The sequence below is a fragment of the Onychomys torridus genome, chromosome 9 (genome assembly GCF_903995425.1).
Source record: "Onychomys torridus chromosome 9, mOncTor1.1, whole genome shotgun sequence".
NCBI lineage: Eukaryota > Metazoa > Chordata > Mammalia > Rodentia > Cricetidae > Onychomys > Onychomys torridus.
Window position 1 is genome coordinate 63,008,363 of NC_050451.1, and position 20,837 is coordinate 63,029,199.

General features: G+C 43.3%; 1 protein-coding gene across 5 annotated transcripts in view; it reads right to left on the reverse strand.

Moving 5' to 3' along the window:
* The window catches only part of Lrch1 (leucine rich repeats and calponin homology domain containing 1), a 197,454-nt gene that overhangs the window by 14,963 nt on the left and 161,654 nt on the right, over positions 1-20,837 (reverse strand). For all 5 annotated transcript variants that reach the window (XM_036199044.1, XM_036199045.1, XM_036199042.1 and 2 more), the window contains 3 exons: positions 17,191-17,300; positions 11,980-12,117; positions 8,286-8,363 (listed from right to left, as the gene is read on the reverse strand). In XM_036199044.1, coding sequence (XP_036054937.1) covers positions 8,286-8,363; positions 11,980-12,117; positions 17,191-17,300 — 326 coding nt within the window. The remainder of the gene's footprint in view (positions 1-8,285; positions 8,364-11,979; positions 12,118-17,190; positions 17,301-20,837) is intronic.

Sequence of the window (20,837 nt, forward strand, 5' to 3'; positions counted from 1 at the left end):
TACTTCTGGGGCCTCTATCCTGTTCTCTCGGTCTATGTGTCTTCTGTGCTGATGCCACACTGTTTGTCACTACAGATCTGCAGCACAGTTTGAAATGAAATTTTGTGATATCCCACAGCACTTTCATTTCTGGTTGTTTTTTGTTTTTTTTTGTTGTTGTTGTTTGTTTGTTTTTTCCTCTCAGGATTGCTTTGGCCTATCCAGGGTTTTTTGTGCTTCCATGCAAATTTCATAATTATCGTTTATAGTTACATACTAATGGGAGGCCTTTCCATTTTCTAGTATTTTATTCAATTATTTTTTTTCTTCAGCATTTCAAAGTTTTTGTTTTGTAGACGTCTGGCACATACCTCCGCAGTTTGGTTATCTTAGCTGTTTTCTTCTGTTTCGAAAGCTGTCAATAGGGCCCACACCCCGATGGTTGTAACTGGCATACAGAAAAGCTACCGAGTTTTGTATGTTGATGTTTGCACCCTGACATTTGGCTGAACGTGATCATCAGACCTCAGAGTTTTCTTAACTACTGTCTGGTAACAGCCATAGCATGACTTCTTCTCTCACCTTTTCTGTCACTTTGAGTGACAGAAGTCAAGACCATGACGAACGGGAGAGGAGGAAGTGGACATCAGAGCCTCGTTCCTGATTTTAGAGGACATGCTTTTCAATTTCTCCCCATTCAATATACAGCTATAGGTTCATCACACACAGCATTTATTAGGTTAACTCTGATCCTTCTAACTCTAGGCTTTTGGAACTTTCATCATGAAGTGATGCTGGATTTTGTCAAAGACTATTTCTGCCTCCGCTGCAATGTCCTTGTCCTGGGTTTTATTTACATTCACGTCGTACTTACTGACTGCTATATGTTGAACCACACTTGCATCCCTACAATGAAACCAATTTATCATGATTACCTCTGTAGTGCTGAATTTGCTTTACTGAAGAAAACTGGTCTGGGATTTTCTTTTTGTGTTTTGTCTTATTCCACCCCCGGTGTGTGTAGAATGCCAGCTTTGTAAAATGACTGGGAATTGCTCCTTCCCTTTCTAGTTCATGGAATAGTTTGTAGAGCCCTCATAATGACTGATCTTGGCTGTCAACTTGGCAGAGCTGGGAAGAGCAAACCTCAACAGAGGAATTTACTCCATCTGAGTGGCCTGTGAGCATGTCTGTGGGGGCATTTTCTTGATTGCTAACTGGGGTAGGAGTACCCAGTCTACTGTGGATGCTGCTAGCCCTGAGGAGGTGGGTCTGGGCTGTGGAAGGTGGCTGACCAAGGCAGTGGAAGTAGTGTTCTTCCATGGCCTCTGCTTCAGTTCTTGCCTCGATTCTCTGCTCTGGCTTCCCTTCCTGACCCAAGCTGGTTTTGGTCAATGTGGAGGTTTAAACAACAATGGCCCCATGGGCTCATGTTTGAATGCTTAGTCATGAGGGAGTGGCACTATTTGAGAAGGATTAGGAGGTGTGGCCTTGTTGGAATAGATATGGTCTTATTGGAGGAAATGTGTCCCTGGAGGTGGGCTTTGAGGTTTCAAAAGCTCAAGCCAGGCCCCAAGTCTCTGTCTCTGTCTCTCTGCCTGCAAATAAGGATGCAGCTCTCAACTACTTCTCTAGCATCATGCCTACCTACACAGTGTCATGCTCCCCACCATGATGGACTAAACCTCTCCAACTGTAAGCAAGCATCCAATTCAATGCTTTCTCTTGTAAGAGTTGCCTTGGTGATGGGGTCTCTTCCTCGCAAGAGAACAGTGTTTTATCACAGCAACAGAGCCCAAACTAGGACAGAAATTGGTACTGCAGTGGTCTTGCTGTGATGGACCTGATCATCACATCACGCCTTGGGTTGTTTTGTGGGAGGAAGGTGGAGGGTTTTGAAGCTTCGTCTAGAAGAGTGACAGAGTACTCAGAGTTTAATGAGCTACCGTGGGGACTTGGCAGATGAGACTAAGAACACCGCTGATGATGGAGGCCTGACTTGGGAAGTTTCAGAAGGAAGCTTGAGATTTCCTCAAAGTCCCTATTTAGAACTGGCTGTGTGATCGTTCAAATTAAGAATCTGTGATGTCTGGTCAGCTGTGATCAACAAGAGATCAGCACCACTGAGTGAAACCTTTGCTTTCCTGGAACAAATCAATGCTGGGCAGCTGGAGCTGAGAAAATCATCTGTGATTGAAAAGAGACCAGCATCACAGGGGTCAAGTCTTCTGGGAAGTGCTGTTAGGGGTCAGCACACAGAAGCTGTGGTCCAGTTGGAGCTGGGGCAGGGAGGGGGTGGGGCAAGACTGCACATCAGTTTGGCAGCAGAACTTGGTAAATAATGTGTAAGAGTCTCCCCCAGATGGTCCTGGTTTTGAAGGCATGAAGGTGTCATGAAGAGCAGCAGAGGCTTGACACTGTGTTAGTCTCCCTGAAAAGATACCAGAAGAGGCCACTGTTGAAAATACAGCCTCAGCTGCAGTGGAGACTCCAGGACTGAAGGCATCTTGGTGAGAAGTTGAGGCTTGGCATCATGAGAGACTAGGAGAGGCCACTAGTGAAGTGTACTCAGCGGCAGTGGAAATCTTGGGATATTGGACATGCCAGGATCATGGGATGTCTGCTAAGGGCAGAGGCAGGTGTGGAATGAAGCCAGCCTGAGCCTATGAGACAAGCTATGTGGTTGTAGAAGCCAGAGAAGTGGGACTGCCTACGCCCTTTGGAGATGAGAAGATCAGAAGGAAGTCCAGGTCCTGGATGCTTGCTCTTACCATAACTGTGCCCTGGTTTTCCCTCTTGAAATAAAAAAAAGCATATGACTTACTTTTGATTTGATAGGAACCCACAGTTAAAGGACTTTGTACTATTAAAGAGACATTTGACTTTTAAAGCAAATTTTGTTTGGAGACAAGATCTTATTACTACATAGCCCTGGCTGGCCTGGAGGTTGTTATATCGACCAGGCCTGCCTCCAAGTCACAGATATATGCAGGCATCTGTCTGCTAAGCGCTGGGATTGAAGGCATGTGCCACCACATCTGTCAAAGTGTTGGAACATTTTAATGACTATGGGAGTTTTAAAGTACTAAGTGTTGGGGCTGGAGAGATGGCTCAGAGGTTAAGAGCACTGCTTGTTCTTCGAAAGGTCCTGAGTTCAATTCCCAACAATCACATGGTGGCTTACAACCATCTGTAATGAAATCTGGTGCCCTCTTCTGATCTGCAGAGATATGTGCAGACAGAACACTGTATGCATAATAAAAAAATAAATTAATTTAAAAAAAAAGTACTAAGTGTTATACTGTCACATTAGCAAGAGATTTGGGGGACAAGGGGAGGTCATATGTGTCTGTGTCAAGCTGGCAAAGCTTGTTGTTGTTATCAGCTTGCTGTCAGTTTGACACACTTGGGAAGAGGTGACCTCCATTGAGAAAGTGCCTCCAGTAGACTGGCCTGTGGGCATGTCAGCGGGGCATTTTCTTAACTGTAAACTGTAAGACTACTTAACTGTAGACTGTAGGAGGTCCCAGTCTACTGTGAGTTATGGCAGGTTGACCTAGGATGTATAAGGTAAGTGGCTGAGCAAGCCAGTAAGTGGTGTTTCTCCACAACCTCTGTTCCTGTTTCTGCCCTTAATTCCTTCAGTGGTGGACCATTACCTGGGAGTTGTAGGATGAAACAAACCCTTTCCTCCCCAGGTTGCATTTGGTCAGGGTGTTTATCACGGCAACGAGGACACTATGGGTGCCACAGAGTCTAAATTCTAAGAGCTAATCATATCTAGGCAGAAGTTCTACTTACAAAATTGGAATGCATTATATGCAATCAATATGCTTCTATTTCGATTGGACATTCACAGAAATAGTAGGTTGGTCATCACCCAAACCTGGTGACCAGGTATACAATCTTGTGTGATAAGGAGAAAGGTGGAGGATTTTGAATTCCCTCCAAGCATACAATAAAGAATTGCCAATTTTATGGACTTAGAGGGCAGCTCTAATATTGTCAAGCTAATTTATCTATATATGTAATTCGACTGTTATTAAAAATTAGATCTCTATTGTAAAACTTTCCTCTCTGCCTGAGTCATTGCCAACAATAAAACATTAAAAAAAGGTGGTCTGCATCTTGAAAAAAACAACTAAATATATTTTAAAAAATTTTAAAGTGTCTTTGTATTTAAAATTTTAAAAACACTCTTTTTTTTTTTTTTTTTTTTTTTTTGGTTTTTTGAGACAGGGTTTCTCTGTGTAGCTTTGTACCTTTCCTAGAACTCACGTGGTAGTCCAGGCTGGCCTCTAACTCACAGAGATCCGCCTGCCTCTGCCTCCTGAGTGCTGGGATTAAAGGCGTGTGCCATCACCACCGGGCCTAAAACCCTCATTTTAAAAGCTGCTTTGAAAATGATTTAATTTCAACTATTCCTGGAGACAGGTTGGAAGGCTACTGGTCAGAGGTGGGCAGGAAGCTCACCCCAGGGAAAGGATGCTCACATGAATGAGTGTATGGTCCTTAGAAAAAAACTGATGGAGATGGAGAGACAGCCTTAAATGCCAGCTGCAGGATTCTGCTATCTTCCTCCAGCCTTCATGGGCGACTGTAGTCACATACACAAACCCACAGACATTCTTGTAATTAGAAAGAAAAATAAATCTTAAAAAAAGAGATGAGCTGACTTTATACGTAGGTTCCTCCAAAAGTATGAATTTACAAATTAGTGTAATAACAAATCTGGCAGTTTGTATTTCCTTATCCAGCTACAGAATAAACCAGTAAGATTACTGAATCAAAATAAATATCATGCCAAGAATCTCATGTCCACCCTTCAAAGAACTGTTGGTTTCAATTTTAAGCGATGACTAAAGTCTCTGGTTTGTGGGAAACTGAGACAAACTCAAAGAAAATAAAAAACTCATTTCTCCTCAAAATGAAAACAAAAGTATAGCTTCAATTTGCCATTGGATGACAAAATTATGATCCATATCACGTCTGCAAAACCTAACTCTTCATAGCATGTGTAATGTAGGAATGCCTTATTGTTACTTTCTGTAGAAAAATCTCATTACAAAAACACAAGTCCAAATACTAAAAGGTGGTAAAAAGGAGAAAACCTCCAACACAGTTAAGCCTATATTCACAGAATCAGTGTTAGCACCTGCAAGTAATTCTCCATGTTGTTCTTAACTCCACTTGGTATGGCAACTGAGGTCCACCCAACAGCCTGTCCTTGTGAATCTGGAATGAAAATTAGTGGCCTTGCATCCTTTTGAAGGGACTTGGTCGCCAAGGAGGCGAGAAGGGCCACTGCCTGCCAAGGTGTCCACACCCACTGCTGACTAGGTCACTGCCTTAACTTTCTTCTCTATGTTCGCTCTAAACAGAGTATAAAGCAAGGCAAGGTCAGAGCAGTGAGAAAAAAAAGTATCTTTCTGATCCAAGTGCCACCCCCTCCCATCTAAGCAGGTATCTCTGTAAGAAAAACTATCCCATGGTTTTAAGACCACGGTTACTTATTTAAAATTTGGTGGAAACATTCCCAGTGAACCACATAGTATCTGTGGGATAATATTTTTGATTCTTCCTCAGTGAGAGACTTCTCTCAACCTGAGAGACTACTACTAATATTCCTAGAGTAGTCTAGATGTGGAATGATAGCCCACAATGAACCTGTTACGTGTCTACAGGAGGGCCCAGCTGACTCAGAAACGACAAAGGAAGCCAGATGTAGAAATGGCTTCGTAAGGCCCAAGACTTAGCCAGACTCAGATTCTTCGGTGACACAAAGACTCTATCCTGAATGATTCAGGAGCCCATCAAACACTGTCCTCAAGGCCAAGGTGATACTTGCACAGAGGTCAGAGATAGCTGCAAATCTGACCCCCAGCATCAGCCTCACAAGAGCATCCCTATTGCCTGATACTGTCTACAGTTCTGAATCTAGCCTACCAAAGACACTATGTGTGCACAAAAGCCAGCCTGGAACCGCTTACTGTAAGGAGTTGAAACGCTGCCTTACAACATCCCTCTTGGGCATACTTCCTGGATAATCAACAGACGACCACCTGGTTCTGAGGATCAATTGTTCAATTGTACATAAGTAGTTAATAAACACTGTCTGTACTGATAGAGATTTCTAAAAAATTGAATAAACTATAAAAGTAAGAACAATTTGAAAAACTGTTGCCCTTCCCATCCCATCAACTGACTTTGCACGTAATCATTTAACTGAATCTGCTCAGCGCTTGCATCTACCGCTATGTACCTGGTAAAATGTACAAAGTGTTTATGCCGACTTTAGGCTGTAGCTCCAAATGGTGGTCCTATGACAAACAGAACTAACACAGTCTCAGACAACAGATGAACTCCATGTCACCTCCTTGGATGAAACAGTCCCTCATGCATTTGTGAGATGAACACATTCTGTTCTGAGCCAAGCAGGAAGAGTTGCTAATTACTTCCCAACTGGGGATTTCTGGTTTTCCATTCAAGTGTGTTTTTCTTACTTAACATTCTCAGTAAAGAAGTTTAGTTGCTTATGCATATTTTTTTCTGGTAGCAGTGACCTAAGGTAACTCTTGTAACCAGTGGAAATTAGGGTAGATACACACGCATGCACACAAACACACACACACACACACACACACACACACACACACACACACACACACCTTGAAAATCTCTTACAACTTTAAAAATAGCCAAGTATAACCAACTGGGTCATGTGATTCCGGCAAGTGTCATTCAATTTTCTTCACCCTTCTTGGGAATTATGAGTTGACTATCAATCACTATTAGAGGCAACATGATAGAGGCATATTGAGAAATTGTGATGTTTTGCTCCTTTTTATGGTGATTTAATTTCCTTTTCTCACTTAGTAAGAGCAATCACATTTCATCTTGTTCCAGGGTAAGCCAAGAGACAGTGACAAGAATGATCCTTCATAACTCTTAAGGGCTTTCCAACACGGATTTAGGTCACTATCATCTGGGACTGGCTTGAGAGTTCCAATGCACAGTGGGGGAACTCTTACTAGTCCCGAGGTAGAATCAAATGATCAGAAAACTGTATTTTCACAAATATCTGAAGCCAAGAGTGTTTCTGGGATCCAGACACACACAAATGACACAGATGCACAGATTAATGGAGTTGAAAGCAGAACTGATCACCACAACATTTCGGGCAGTAAATAAAATTAGATTTTGTTTTTCAACAATGGAATTGATCAATTTCTTTTCATGGACACAGCACGATGCAAGGACGCTGTAATAGTAGTCTCCCTTTTCTCAAGTAACACAGGAATCCTTTTACTAGCCTCCCCCTAAACCAAAGTAAAAGAGAGAAAGGGAGGAAGGTGGGGGCTAGGAGGGAGGGGCGCAATACACTTTGAAATGTGGTACACAAGCTTAGAGTCTCACGAGAGGTGTTTTTTTTAAAGTTGCTTTATCCCTGTATCATTAGGAAACATAGAAGCCTTAAGAAATGTAATTTCTACTCATCTCTGTTTACCACGATGATGAGGAACATCTTAATTTTTGTGGCTGCTACCTAAAGCCTGAAGCCATGTTATGTTGAATTAAATACGGAAGTCTCTAAAAGCTCTGAGCGCCTTCCTAAGGATGTCTACAGGGCTGAGCCTGGGATGGGGCGTGGGGAGGGGCAAATACTTAACTATAGATTTACTGTATAATTAGGTGAGCTACAGAGAACTGTCAACTGGGCCTAGAGCACACAGAAGGACAAAATGAAGATGCAGTGAGCCAACTACAGCGCCCCACGCACTGTCATCACCAACGACAACAGCAGCAATCGCTGTATTCTTAGTGAGCATTACTTTGACTCCTATCTTAAAATGCAGCCACTGGGAATGAAAGCCAGCAATTAGTATGGCATCGGAGGTTTGGCCAAACAGCCCAGGCTAAAGAACCCCCCTGATCCGACCTGCTGCTCTTAGCTACTCTTATGGATCTGGTCCTAGGCCACTCACTGTCTCAGCAATTTCTGCTTAGAGAATTTACTGATTCTTCTCAATTCACTGATATTAGCGCTTTTGTTTCAAATTTGGAATTTCACATTTAAAAAAAAAAATGATGTCCCTTTTTCCTTAGAACTGAACATACATGTAAAACCACGTCAATTTCATTGCAACAGAACAATTCCAGCTAAAAATGTATGTCACTTATTCAAGATGATTTCTTGAAACTTGAAAAAAAAATGAAACCAAAACAAGATGTCTATTCTATGGTTCAAACAGCTACAATGACGTTTTTATCAAGACATGGCCATCTGAACTGAGTCTTAACGTTACCTCGGGAACGCCAAGTTTTCTGCATGCTTCCAAGAAGTTTTCCACATTCCTCCTGCACTTGGCCATGCTGAGTTTGGGCTAGAAATGTAAACATACAGAAACAACATCATATTAAGATAAAAAAGTTATCCAGAAACATCCATCTAGAGACAAAAAACTTAATATTGTAGGTCATATTCTTGAGCTGTGTGTGCCCACATAGGCCTTTATATGTGCTTGTTAAGAGAGATGTTTAGAGAGACACAAGTCTGCCATGCTGATGTGCTGACATCTATGTATGCCAGGTTTTCTGCTCACACCTCTAAGTGTCTGTGTATATGCACACAAAAACACATGCCATACGGTTGGATAACCCGTTTTAGTTCACCTAAAAATATACCACAAATATTACCTTTCTCCAACCACAAATGTATTTCCGTACAAAGGGTTAAAATCCATGAGGCTAACTGTCCCCTCACCCAAAACAAACAAACAAACAAACAACTCACTTTGATGACCTGGAAAGTGTGGATGGATAACAGGTTATTTGATTCATACAGGAAAAATTTTAGATGGTAAGTTTTAAACATGTCTTACCAATTTTTAAAAAATATTCCACTATTAATTTCCTTAAAAAAGAAAGCAAGAAGTGTGGCTTAAACAACTTAGTGTGGAGGCTAAAAAATACTCTCCCTCATGGTAGGAGAGGAAGCCCTGTGACAAGTATCACAGAAAGACACAGGACAGCTGTGCCCAGCCACACACAGACAGGAGCATCAGAGAGAACACCAGGAATAGAGAAGAATAGGTTCCAGAGGAAGTGAGGCACCAGAAGCCCGGCATCCTGTGGTCCTAGGGGCCCACTGTCCGCCATCAGGTACTTATAGTTCATGTACAGTGCTGTGACAGTGGTTCATTCTCACAGTAGCCAACCAAAACTCACATTAATTAGACCAACGGGGGCCGAGGCTTTGCTTACAGCTGGGAAAACGGAAGAAACTAGTTTTTCTCCTCCTAAGGAAAACTTTCAGTATGTGAATGACAATGACTATCCAAACTACCTCCCCTGAGCTTGGCATTAAAAACCACACCCCATGGGGCTCAGGAAATCAGAGACCAGAACACAAAATGCTTGCAGCAGTGTGGTTGGGACAGGCAACCTCGGCATCGTCGATGGTGCAGACATGACCGTATCGGCTGTCTACTCTACACATGCTGCCTTTGGTGCTGAGGGCACATCAGGGGAACAAAAAGACACAAACCTTGGGCCACACAGCTCTGGGGTAGCTGGAAACAATAAGCCAAGAGTGTGTAGAGTGACGTGGGGGTAGTTCTTACTGGTGATGGGTTTGCAATGAGAGAAAATACAAAGAAATGAAATTCTCCTGGCGTAGAGCAGGAACTGTGGCAGGCAAGGTGGTGGGCACCCACGGGTCCAGGTTCTATGGCTACAGCAGGGCTGCGTCCATCAAAAACTGCTTGAAGCGCTGGCAAGGTGGCTTAGTAAGGAAAGGTACTTGCTGCCAAGCCTAATAACCTGAGTTCGATTCCAGGACCCACACAGGAGAAGAAGAGAACCAATTTCTGTAAGTTATCCTGTGATCTCTACACACTCACTGTGTTAAGTGCATGCCCCCCCCCCCAAAGAAACACAAAACTTTAAAAACAAAAATACTTCAAGCTGATCACAGGAGAATTTCTACTAGTAGGCATTTAGAAGGAGCTGTAACAGACAGACTCCTGTAACCTAACAGCAAAAGGAATGCTTAGGGAGATCTGATGATTGGCAACCTAGACTCTCATAGATTTTAAACACCACTACATAGTGGATATAAGATCATAATTAAAAACACAAAGTATAGAGTCTGTTCATGGTAAAAACAGAACGACACTGTTTCTGCTATTTTCTCCTACCAAGCACTTTTTCCTATATTTTTCCAATTAAAAAATTATTAAAATGAAAAGAGCTCTTTCAAAGTATAGTGTTTTTTCCTGAAACATAAATAAAAGTGTAAGAGTTCCCAATCCTTAACGTCTCCTGACACCTTGCAAGGTGACAGTGCACACTCCATTTGGAAGCCGGAGAACCCAGGATGTCTCATATAAACTGGGGGAAAAGCTGACACGTGGCATACAGCGCACGCGTTATCATGGAGAATTGGCTTCGTGGCTAAGGGAGGACCCGAGTTCAGTTCCTAGCACCCATGTAAGACCTGCAACTCCAGCTCCAGGGGATCCAATGCCCTCTTCTGGCCTCCTCAGGCACCTGTGCTTGTGGGCACACACCTATACACAGAGCTAAAAAATAAATATGACTCTTAATAACAGTAACAGGAAGAGACTGGAGACCTCTGTGCTGCATTGAATGACGGAATTCACTGTCCCACAGGAAGGCTGCTAGAGACAGGCTTCAAGGAGACGTTATACTGCTACCCCTCCAATGTTTCTGAGGCAAGAAAAAAAAAGTGGCCGTACTTTTGAAAGGAAAAAGCAGTCAATACTATAGAAAAGGAACTTCTGTGCCAGAAGAAAACAGAGCAGAATAAAAATGCCCTAGTGAGAACTCCCTGAAGGAGGAGGGCAGGGGTCTCACACAAGTGGTCACCTGACACACTGATTACACGGTCAAAATTGTACCTTGAGATTAGTGGCTCTGCTATATATAAACACACATGGTAGCAAGTGACTCATTTACATGGCTTGTCTCTCTGGTACCTCATTTCATCTTCTCGAGAGCAGGTCTATTCCAGAGGAGGGTGTATATCAAGCTAAAGACAGGATGAAACTTGCCCAAAGCTTTTAGACACGGATCTGGAATCTTAATCCAACCTTTCATCTGAGCCCCTAAGCACCTCAACTTTCCCTAATGCACCCAATCTGTCAACATGAACTCTTTCTGTTCTTATTTGTATAACCCTATGTGGGCTCCAAAGATAAGCCTATCTACGATCCATCCATTCCTGCAGGTGGGATCACAAACGGCCCCTGTAGCTTTCTATCACTTGACCCTGGCTCTGTGACATCTAGGACAAGGGTCAGAGCTAGGCTATAGCTCACTAGGAAAGCACCTGGTTGGCAGGCAGATGCCCTGGGTCTGAGGAAGAAGAGGAGAGATGGGAAAGGAGGAGAAAAACCAGCTGAGTTATGCCTGTATAGGTCAGTTACTCAGGGTGCTTTCTATATTTATATACCTTCACAGGCTACTGCAAAATCCCCAATGATGGAATAAAAGGAGATCCCAATCAGTAATGACCACACTGAGGAGGTTGAGGCAGGAGAGCTCAGCTTGGGCTACCTAGGGAATATCATCTAGTGAAGGCCTACTGAGAAAAAAGCGTGAGAGAGTCCACTTAGAAAAAGTCTTCGACCAGACAGCCTTCCGAAGAGACATCTTGCTGTTCAAAGGCCCCTTTGTGAGGGCCAAATCTCTGTGCTCTATGGCTTTTAAACCAGTGTATCGATCCGTAACTTCTTTAAACTCTACACCTGAGATAGTTATTTCTGTCTTTCCCATACATGTTTTTTTTTTTAACAGCCTTTCTTTACCGGAAGTGCTGCTTCCTCAGGCTCCCTTTGCTCTGTTCCTCTAGTTGTAGGGGGCCCAACAGAAGGGATCCGGACAGACTCCCAGAGACCTCACCCACATCTTTAACCAACAACTCTGTGCAAAGAGAGCTTGTCCTATGCCAGTTTTCCTCTATCGGGCATTACTTACAACCGCAGGGGAGGGGACGTGGATGCTGGCGACAGACCGCGGGCGGATGTGGTTGGCCAGGTGGCAGAGCACGACACCGTCCATGAGTGCTGCCCCTAGGTCTTCGTGCAGGGTCACTTTCAACCTCATTTCGATGCTCTGCGGGTAGGAAGCAGGAAGAGCCAGTTGCTATGGGCACTGAAGCAAGTTAAGCATTAAACTCGGCTATATTTATGGACTGAAGCACTATTCTCAATGGGCGGATAAGGTAAGAGCGTCTAGAGGTAGGGAGGTGGCTCTGTCACTGAAGTGCTGTCAAGGACCCAAACCTGATACCAGAACCCCTCACAGTCTGGTATGATAGTGTATGCCTGTAATTCTGGCAGTGGGGAGGTGAAGTCAGGGGAGTCACCGAGGCTTGCTAGCCAGTCAGCCTAGTGAGCAAGGTCCAGGCCTGTGTGAGAGAGACCCTGACTCAAATTTTAAAAAAATGTAGATGGTATCTGGGAGTCATCTCCTAGCCTACACACACACACACACACACACACACACACACACACATGCGCACACACACACACACACACATAAACACACACCCCAGACACAGAGAGAATGTTCGAAAAACACTCATTAAATATTCTCAAATATCTTTTTTTAAAACCCTCTCTATAGACAGGTTCAGTTGTACTGAAATGTTTTAATTTAAAACTGCAGAAATAATGAAATCCTTTTTTAGTTTGTTTCTGAGATAGAGGCATATGTAGTCCAGGCTAACTCAAACTCTCTGCGTAGCTGAGGATGTCCTCCTGCCTCCACCTCCTCAGTACTGGGATTATACACCTGTGTAACCAAAACTGGAATCATTTAAGTTCAGTATTTTCCTAGCTTTGGTTATGAGAATACAAAAACAGAATGAATGGACTGATAAAAACCAAATCTGGCTAGCTCACTGGAGTTGACATGGGGTAGGAGGGGGATGAAGGGAAGCGTTTCGGTTGAGAAATCAATTAATGATCCTTATTCTAAACATCAGTCTTGAAGGGCTGAGGAAATGGTTCAGCAGTTAAGAGCATATACTGCTCTTCCAGAAGACCTGAGCTCGGTTCCCACCACCGACATCAGGCTGCTCACAGCTGCCTATAACTCCAGCTCTAGAGGATCTGACACCCTCTTCTGGTCTCTGCAGGTACTGCACTCATATGCATACACATACTCAGACATATACAGAGACACCTAATTTAAAATAAATAAAATTAAACTTGAATTTTGAAACAAGTCAGGAGAATTAGGAAGCAAGGCAGATTTCATACACTATTTGCCAAATTTTCCCAGTGACAACAACAACTTGCAAAACAACCATGGTATTACTGTGTGCCAAGAAATACAAGGCTCTTTCACAAGGATGCCCGGGGGACTGATGTTGCTTCTTGAACTCTTTGTACATATCACTCCTTCACAGGCTCCCAAACTCTATCCATCTGTTTTTTCAGTTTGCTTTCTCTCTGGGTCTTAAAGTCATGCCTGTCATCCTGTCATTCTGGCTTGTCCCACCATCTTTCCACTCTGCTGTGGCTCTTCTCCATCAAGTTTCATCATTGTGGATAATAACATATCTTTCAGTTCCAAACATCCACTCAGTCCTCCTTTGCTGAGATTTTCTGGTTCCTTGGTGTACCACTGTATGGCTTCTCATTACTCACTGAGGTCTCTCTACTGTGGCTGCTTGGAAATCCGTCGCAAAATTCTAGGCATTCTTTTCACCCCTGCAGTGCTGGGGATCAAAGCAGGATCTTCACTGGTAGCCAAGTGAATCTGACCCCACCACTCTGCCAATAAACGACATCTCCACCTTTTCTCAGGTCATTTTAACATCCTTCCAGATCAGAGCTGTCATCTGTGGGCTGTTTTCTCACGTGGTTTGTGATCCTCCCAATCCTTGATTTGAGGAGTGGTTTTTCAATCGAAATCCAGGCACTTTTGCACTGTGTCATGAGTCTCAGATTCCCTTAGAACTCTGTTTTAGGCAGACATGTTTGGGGAAACTGATCTGTTACAAAAAGAAAGACTCCCACCAAGTTTTCCACTTGGCCTCAGAAAGGGAGCAGGATAGTAGCGGTCTTCCTCTGCCTAGGTACCAGAGGAAGGATCCAGGCTCCCCACAGGCCTCCCCTGGCTCTGTGGGAGCAGACAGGCTCTTTACTAGAGAGGGTAAATTTCTGGCTTCCACCTTGCTTTCTCTGACACCACTCCCACAGGATGGCCTCGGACTCAGCCTTTGCTAACAGGGCATGAGTGTGGGACTAGCTCCTTTTCTCTGGTGTCCAGCTGGAGTAGAACACCAACTGTCTGAAAGTCCTCTGTCTTGCTCGACCACGCCCTCCCTAGTTGTCCGGGTAGAGGACACAAGCCTTCGCCATGTGAGCATTAGTGTCTCTGGCTCCAGAGAAACATGAGGCAAGAAGAAAACCCACAGAGCTCATGACCATGACAGTCTTCAAGTTCCAAGGACATCACCAACCTGCCTTCTTCACCTGGCCCTTCAGAGTACTTAGCGTGTGAAGGTGTGCTTACTGGGAGGCCTGGGAAGGGTGTGACTAGGCTATTCGCTAGCAGGAAGTACTGAGTTCAACTTTAAACCCAGAGCTACAGCTTCTGCTTTAGCAGAAGCTCTTCTGAACTGAGCAATGGCTATGGAGGGACAGCTAATGGACATTCAGAACAGATCTGTGTGTAGACATCGCGTGTGTGCGTGTGTGTGTGTGTGTGCGTGTGTGTGTGTGTGTGTGTGTGTGTGTGTGTATGTGTGTGCAGACTGCATGTGTGCATATGGTATGAGTATAGGCATCGTGTGTGTGTGTGTGTGTGTGTGTGTGTGTGTGTGTGTGTGTGTGTCTGTGTCTGTGTTGTGTATGGGTATGTGTGGATGTGCACACACATGTGCATAAGGAGATCAGAAGTCAGTTTCAGGGGTCTACCTCCCTCTCTGCCTTATTTTTGACGACAGGAATGCTTACTTTCACCTGGATCTCACCAATTAACCTAGGATCCCCTTGTCCCTGCCTTCCCAAAGCTGGTGTAGGGTTGTCTGAATGAGAATGAGCCCCATAGGTCACATGTCTGAATACTTGGTCCCCACTTGGTGGAACTGTTTGGAAAGGTTTTAGGAGGTGCAGTCTGTTGGAGGAGCTGTGCCACTGGGGGAGGACTTGGACGTTTAGAGAGCCCAGGCCATTCCCAGTTTGCTCTCTCGGCTTCATGCCTGTGGATCAAGATGGGAGCTCTCAGCGACTGCTCCAGTGCCATGCCTGCCCGCCCCCATGCTCCCTGCCATGATGGACATGGATTCCATCCCTCCACAACTGTAAGTCCCCAAATTAAACATTTTCTTTTCTAAGTTGCCTTGGTCATGGTATTTAATCACAGCATTAGCAAAGTTAGGCACTGGGATTACAAGTGCTCCTCACTACATCCAGTTTTGACGTGGGTTCTTGGGGTTGTACGTATGTCCTCACGCCTGTATAGCTGACATTTTTTACCAACTAAGCCACCTCCCTAGTTCCCAGGTATCTAGTTTTGTAAGGTAATCTTTGTCTCTAATTCTCATTATTAAATTATCCAAGTTTAAGGTTAAAACACGGGCTATTATTTTTCCAACTGTACTCTCACACATCCCAACGTCTGCCTTTCAAGTTCATGTGAGTATATGCCAGGCCAGTAAGTCCAACAACTTCCCTGTGCTTCTTGAGCCAGTCAGTATGACTTAATGTGTTGGTAGGAGGTCTCCAACCATCTGTTCCTCCCAACAGCCCACTACACCATTCATAAAGCATCACCTGCAGTAATAAAGATGGCGACTGACCTCTTACTTTCATTTTTTTTTTTTTGAGAATGTTTGTTGCTCCTTTGCTAAATTCACTCTTTCCTGAAATTGTATATTTCTGTTTCCTTCTTTTGACTATCTCTTCTCAATAGACTACATAAGCATCATATCCAGCACCTAAATGCTGCTTGGCATGGAGTGGTGGTTCTGACGGCAAATCTTGGTCGTCAGCTTGTCTGCATCTGGACTCAACCAAAACACAAGCTGTGGAGCCCCGCTGTGAGGGGGTTTCTTGGTCAGATTATCTGAAGCAGGAGGAGCCACCTATATGTGGGTGACATGTTCTGGTGGCAGCTGGGATAAACGAATGTGAGAGAGGGAAGCTTTGCTTTTAGAGTCCAACTGAATGAAGACCAGCAGCGCCCAAGAGTCCTCCAGGCTTTCAGTTCCAGATTCAGTCCGCTGAGATATCCAGCCTCAAGGACTGTGCAATTACTGGATTCTTGGCCTCTCCAGTGTGAGACAATGATTATTGTGATTACTTACAGGTCAATCTAATAAATCCCCTAAATATATACATAGAGATATTTAAAATAATTATACATAATTAAAATAAAATACATATACATACACATATATATGTACATATATTTACATATGTATATATGTGTGTATATATATATTCATTTATTCTAGCAGTTCTTTCCTTTTAGAAGGCCCCAACTAATACAGTGGCCAAAAAACATTTGTCAGAGGAAGGAGAGGCTTCAACATAAAATCTGTGGCCTCTCAGGAGCTTTCTTACCCTCTGTGACCCTAACCATGACACTTCTCTTTGAATGTGAGTTGATTACACGCTGCCTTTCACAGCTGACACCAGCCTCTTCTGGTGATGGGACTGTTAGTTTCTTATACAAATGTGTCATTTTCCTATGTAGACACAAAGACCTTCAGAGTGCTCATGAGGTTCCACAACAGTACAGTGAACACACAGCCCCAGTCCCCACCTTTACTGAGCTGAAAGTCTTGGATGGCATCCAGGCAAGACTTCACCTTCAACAGGAATTCAAATGGTTTGCTTATTACAGGGTGGCTTTAAAAGCTCTGACCAGTTTGGAATACAAAGTTCAGAATACTACATACATATCTTTAAACTAATGAAATCCTACCATTAAGCAAATAAATGACAGGCATTCATTTACAGTACAGCAGAATCCAGCGATGAGTCTTCAGTGTAAGCAGAAGCTGAAAGTAGGGATTAAGTGACTCACTCACTAACGGAGAGTCTGTCAGGGACTGATCTAGCTGGATCCAAAACTGGGACTGTGTGCAACACTGGAGGAAGGTGTTTTGCACACACAGAGTGTGCTTTGGTTCTGCACCTCACACGCTGTGCCTGCCACCCCCAGTACCTCTCGGAGTTGCTCCACCAGCTCCTTCTCTTCTCTCATCTGCTCCATTTTCCTCCGAATAGTAAACTGTGGGTCTATAGACTCCAAATTTCTCTGAGGTCTTAGAAACACTGTAATGGAAACGGAGGGGGCAAAAATCAATCCGTATTGCTACACAGGGCTAGTCCTAGTTCAGTGAAATAATTCATTTATCCCAAATTATTTATCCTTCATAGAAGCAAGGAGAGTCCAGGTTCATAGCAAAAGTTGGATGTGAATACTCAAAGGGAAATTCATCTTTTGAGTTATTCTAGGTTGTGTGGACTGCCAAGTTGTTTTTGTGGTGACTGAATGAACTGGATGGACTGAATTGAGGGGCGGGTCTCAGAGGGGTGGAGATGAGAGCTGCCACCACCCAATTCTCTCTCCTCTCCACTGTTCTTCTGTTCTAATCGATATTCTAACTGTATGCTTTATCTTTCTTTCAATCTACGTAATTTAGATCAAATAACAAGATACTAGAATTGTTTTACATGTTAAAAATAGGCATAGGAAACTGTTTTTGTTGGCTTCACATTTAATAAGCCTCTATCCAAAACTAAGTGATAACACGTGGGACTATATATTTGAGAGTGGAATGGAAAAATTCTGCTTGCCCCAGTCCCCAGGTGTTCAAAAAGCCAGCTCTTTACAGATGAGCTCAGCTTGTTGTCAGAAAGGCTGCCCAGACCGCAGGTGGTTATCACTGGCTTGGAGGCCTTAGGCTTCCTACCACAGCAGTGGCTGAAAACATGCCTCCTTGAGAAAGTCAGCTCAGCAGTTAAGAACACTGTCTGCTCCTCCAGAGAACCCAGGTTCAATTACAGCATCCACATGGTGGCTCACAATTATCTCTAACTCCAGTTCCAGAGGATCTGAAGCCCTCTTCTGGCCTCTGAGGGCACCACAGATGTACATGGTAAAAAGACATACATTGTAAGACAAAATATCCATATGCATAAAATAAAAATAAATAAATCTTTTAAGTTAAAACAAAGAAAATATATACTATCCTGGGCTGAATGTGTAGCTCAGTAGTGGAGCATTTGCCCAATGTATATGAAGTCCTGGGTTCAGCCCCCAGCACTGTGTAGAACAGAACAGAACAGAACAGAACAGAACAAATGGACTATGGAAAAAAAAAAAAAACCCTCACAAAAATCATATGCACTAAACATCTAGGTGATAACAACAGTTGGGATAATTAAAATACTTTCTCCAATGGCTTTCCACTATCTTTGCACCTGTAGAGGAATGCTCGGAACAGGACTTTTAAAAACCAAGCGTATTAGGAAGGCTGTGTTTGCAAGGCCATTTTGGCTGACTCTAAGGAGGTCTCAGTAACCAATGAAAGCACAGCTCTTCTTGAAATTGAAGATGTGTATGCCAGAGATGAAACTGAATTCTCCTTAGGCAAGTGAGGTACTTAGGTGTACAGAGCAAAAGAACAACCTAGTGACTCCTGGAGGCAAACTCAACAAAACCAGAATAATCTGGGGAAAGCTAACTCTGGCCCATGGGAACAGGGATGTGATTTATGGCAAATTCCAAAGCAACCTGTTTGCAAAAGCCATTGGATACGAGATCTGTGTGATGCTGCATCCCTCACAGATGTACGCTGATGAAAAGTAAGTAAGTAAAAGTGGATGTGCAGCCTTCTAAAAATATTCTACATGTAAAGAATGATTTTAGTAGCCAGGCGTGGTGGTACATGCCTTTTATCCCAGCACTTGGAAGGCAGAGGCAGATGGGTTTCTGTGAGTTAATGACTAGCTTGGTCTACATAGTGAGTCATAAGCCAGCCAGAGCTAGACAGGGAGGTGCTGATTGTAAATTTTTCTTGTTAGAGATTTTTTTGCCTCGAGACACAATGCTGTTGCTGCTGCTGGAAGTGGAGTGGTCTGGTTCTGTGTGGATTTTTAAGACCTGGCAGGGAGTGGGAGCGGTGCTGAGTCATTTGGGACAGTTTGTGCAGAGAATTCCCAAGTCAGAAATCGCTACCACCTAGTAAGTGCTAGGGACACCACAACTGCAGTATTCCAGCCACTGTCATTTAAACAATGCTGAATACAAGGAGCCTACAACTTCATTCTGCCATTTCCTACAACGTCACTTCAGAAACGACCTCAGTCTATCACACTTTAAAAATTAAATATGGCTTGCAAATATAACACTTAGAGAAAAAAGAAACTGTGTGTACTTCGTGTACTTAAATATTGAGTGCTATGAGGCTGTACCCATCTTAATCCTCTAGTTTCCTTTCTACACGAGTTCAAAGACGCCAGAACCAGCACCGAGATGCTTGGGAAGATGAGAAGTGTGACAGACACAATCTTTGCCTCGGTTCTTGGAGAACGAGGCTGACCTAAGGGTGCACAAGGCTTTTCGGAACTGCAGAAAGGAGTCTGTACCCTGGACTTAGGATGGAAGTGAAACAAGACATCACTGGTAAAAAAAAAAACCAAAGTGCATCACAGGAGTCTCTGGAATAAGACTGGTTCAAAGACAGAAAGGAGGAAAGCCAAAGCTAGCAAAAGGAGGCTAATGTGATCCAGTTGCTGGGCAGAAGAGTTAAAAAAAAAAAGCAAGGGCAAGCTGACCAATGAGAAGCAACAGGGTACAGCATTGGGAAGAGAAGTACAGGGTAAACCAACAGCAGCCTCATCTCCCAAAGATGTGAACCAAATTTACCAAAAAAGTCAAGGAATGTGGACAGAGCTTGGTAATGCACCCACATGTCACCAAGGGGCGCCTTGACCCCACTCCCATACGCCTCCTGTTTGCTTTGGAGGTCATTTCCCTTTTACATTTGTTCTTGGAGAAATCTTATCTAATACGGCCTGCTTGATATTTTCAATATGTTTTTATTGGATGATTCCATTCTGAATCTGAAAATATGAGGAAGTTGAATGAACTGTGAACTCTGGCTTAACTGCACACAATCTTAGCGTCTGTGTTAGCGCACCCCCTCGAGGGCTATCGGGAATGCAATGGGTTTTAATTTCCTGACATGCCTGTTTATTTTAAATTACCGTGCCTCTGAAAAACAAAATTCGCACACTGGGGTGTTTGTTCTGTGAACAGCAAGCAATAAAAACAAAAAAACAAAAACAAAAACAAAAAACAAAAAAACCAAAACAAAAACAAAAACAAAACAAAACAAAAAACACAAAAAAACCAACAACAAAAAACAAAAAACAAAAAACACCAAAACAACAGTATGTCAACTGTAGTTTACAGTTTTTTAAACAAATATTGCAAATGTACATACAGTTATTGGAAATGAGTTTTTGTAGTATATACACAAAAATTATACAATTAGTTATAACTACTGTGGACTATTTAAGCATTTTAAAGAAACCCTTTCAGCTAATAAGCCTGCCAGCTTATTTCTTTCTGAAGCCAGTCTTCAGGAAACTGCCCCATGGAAGAATTACCTTGTCTTAATTCCCTATCACAGCATTTCAAGAGCTCCCTACTCAATTCTGGGGACTGAAAGTTTAACTTGAAGCTATATAACAATTGTTAGCACCTGCTTTTCAATGCCATCCTGTTTAAATTAAAAAGAGGGGAAAGTGAGCTCTGTGAGTGTGCACACACGCATCTCCACATATACACACTTGTGCACA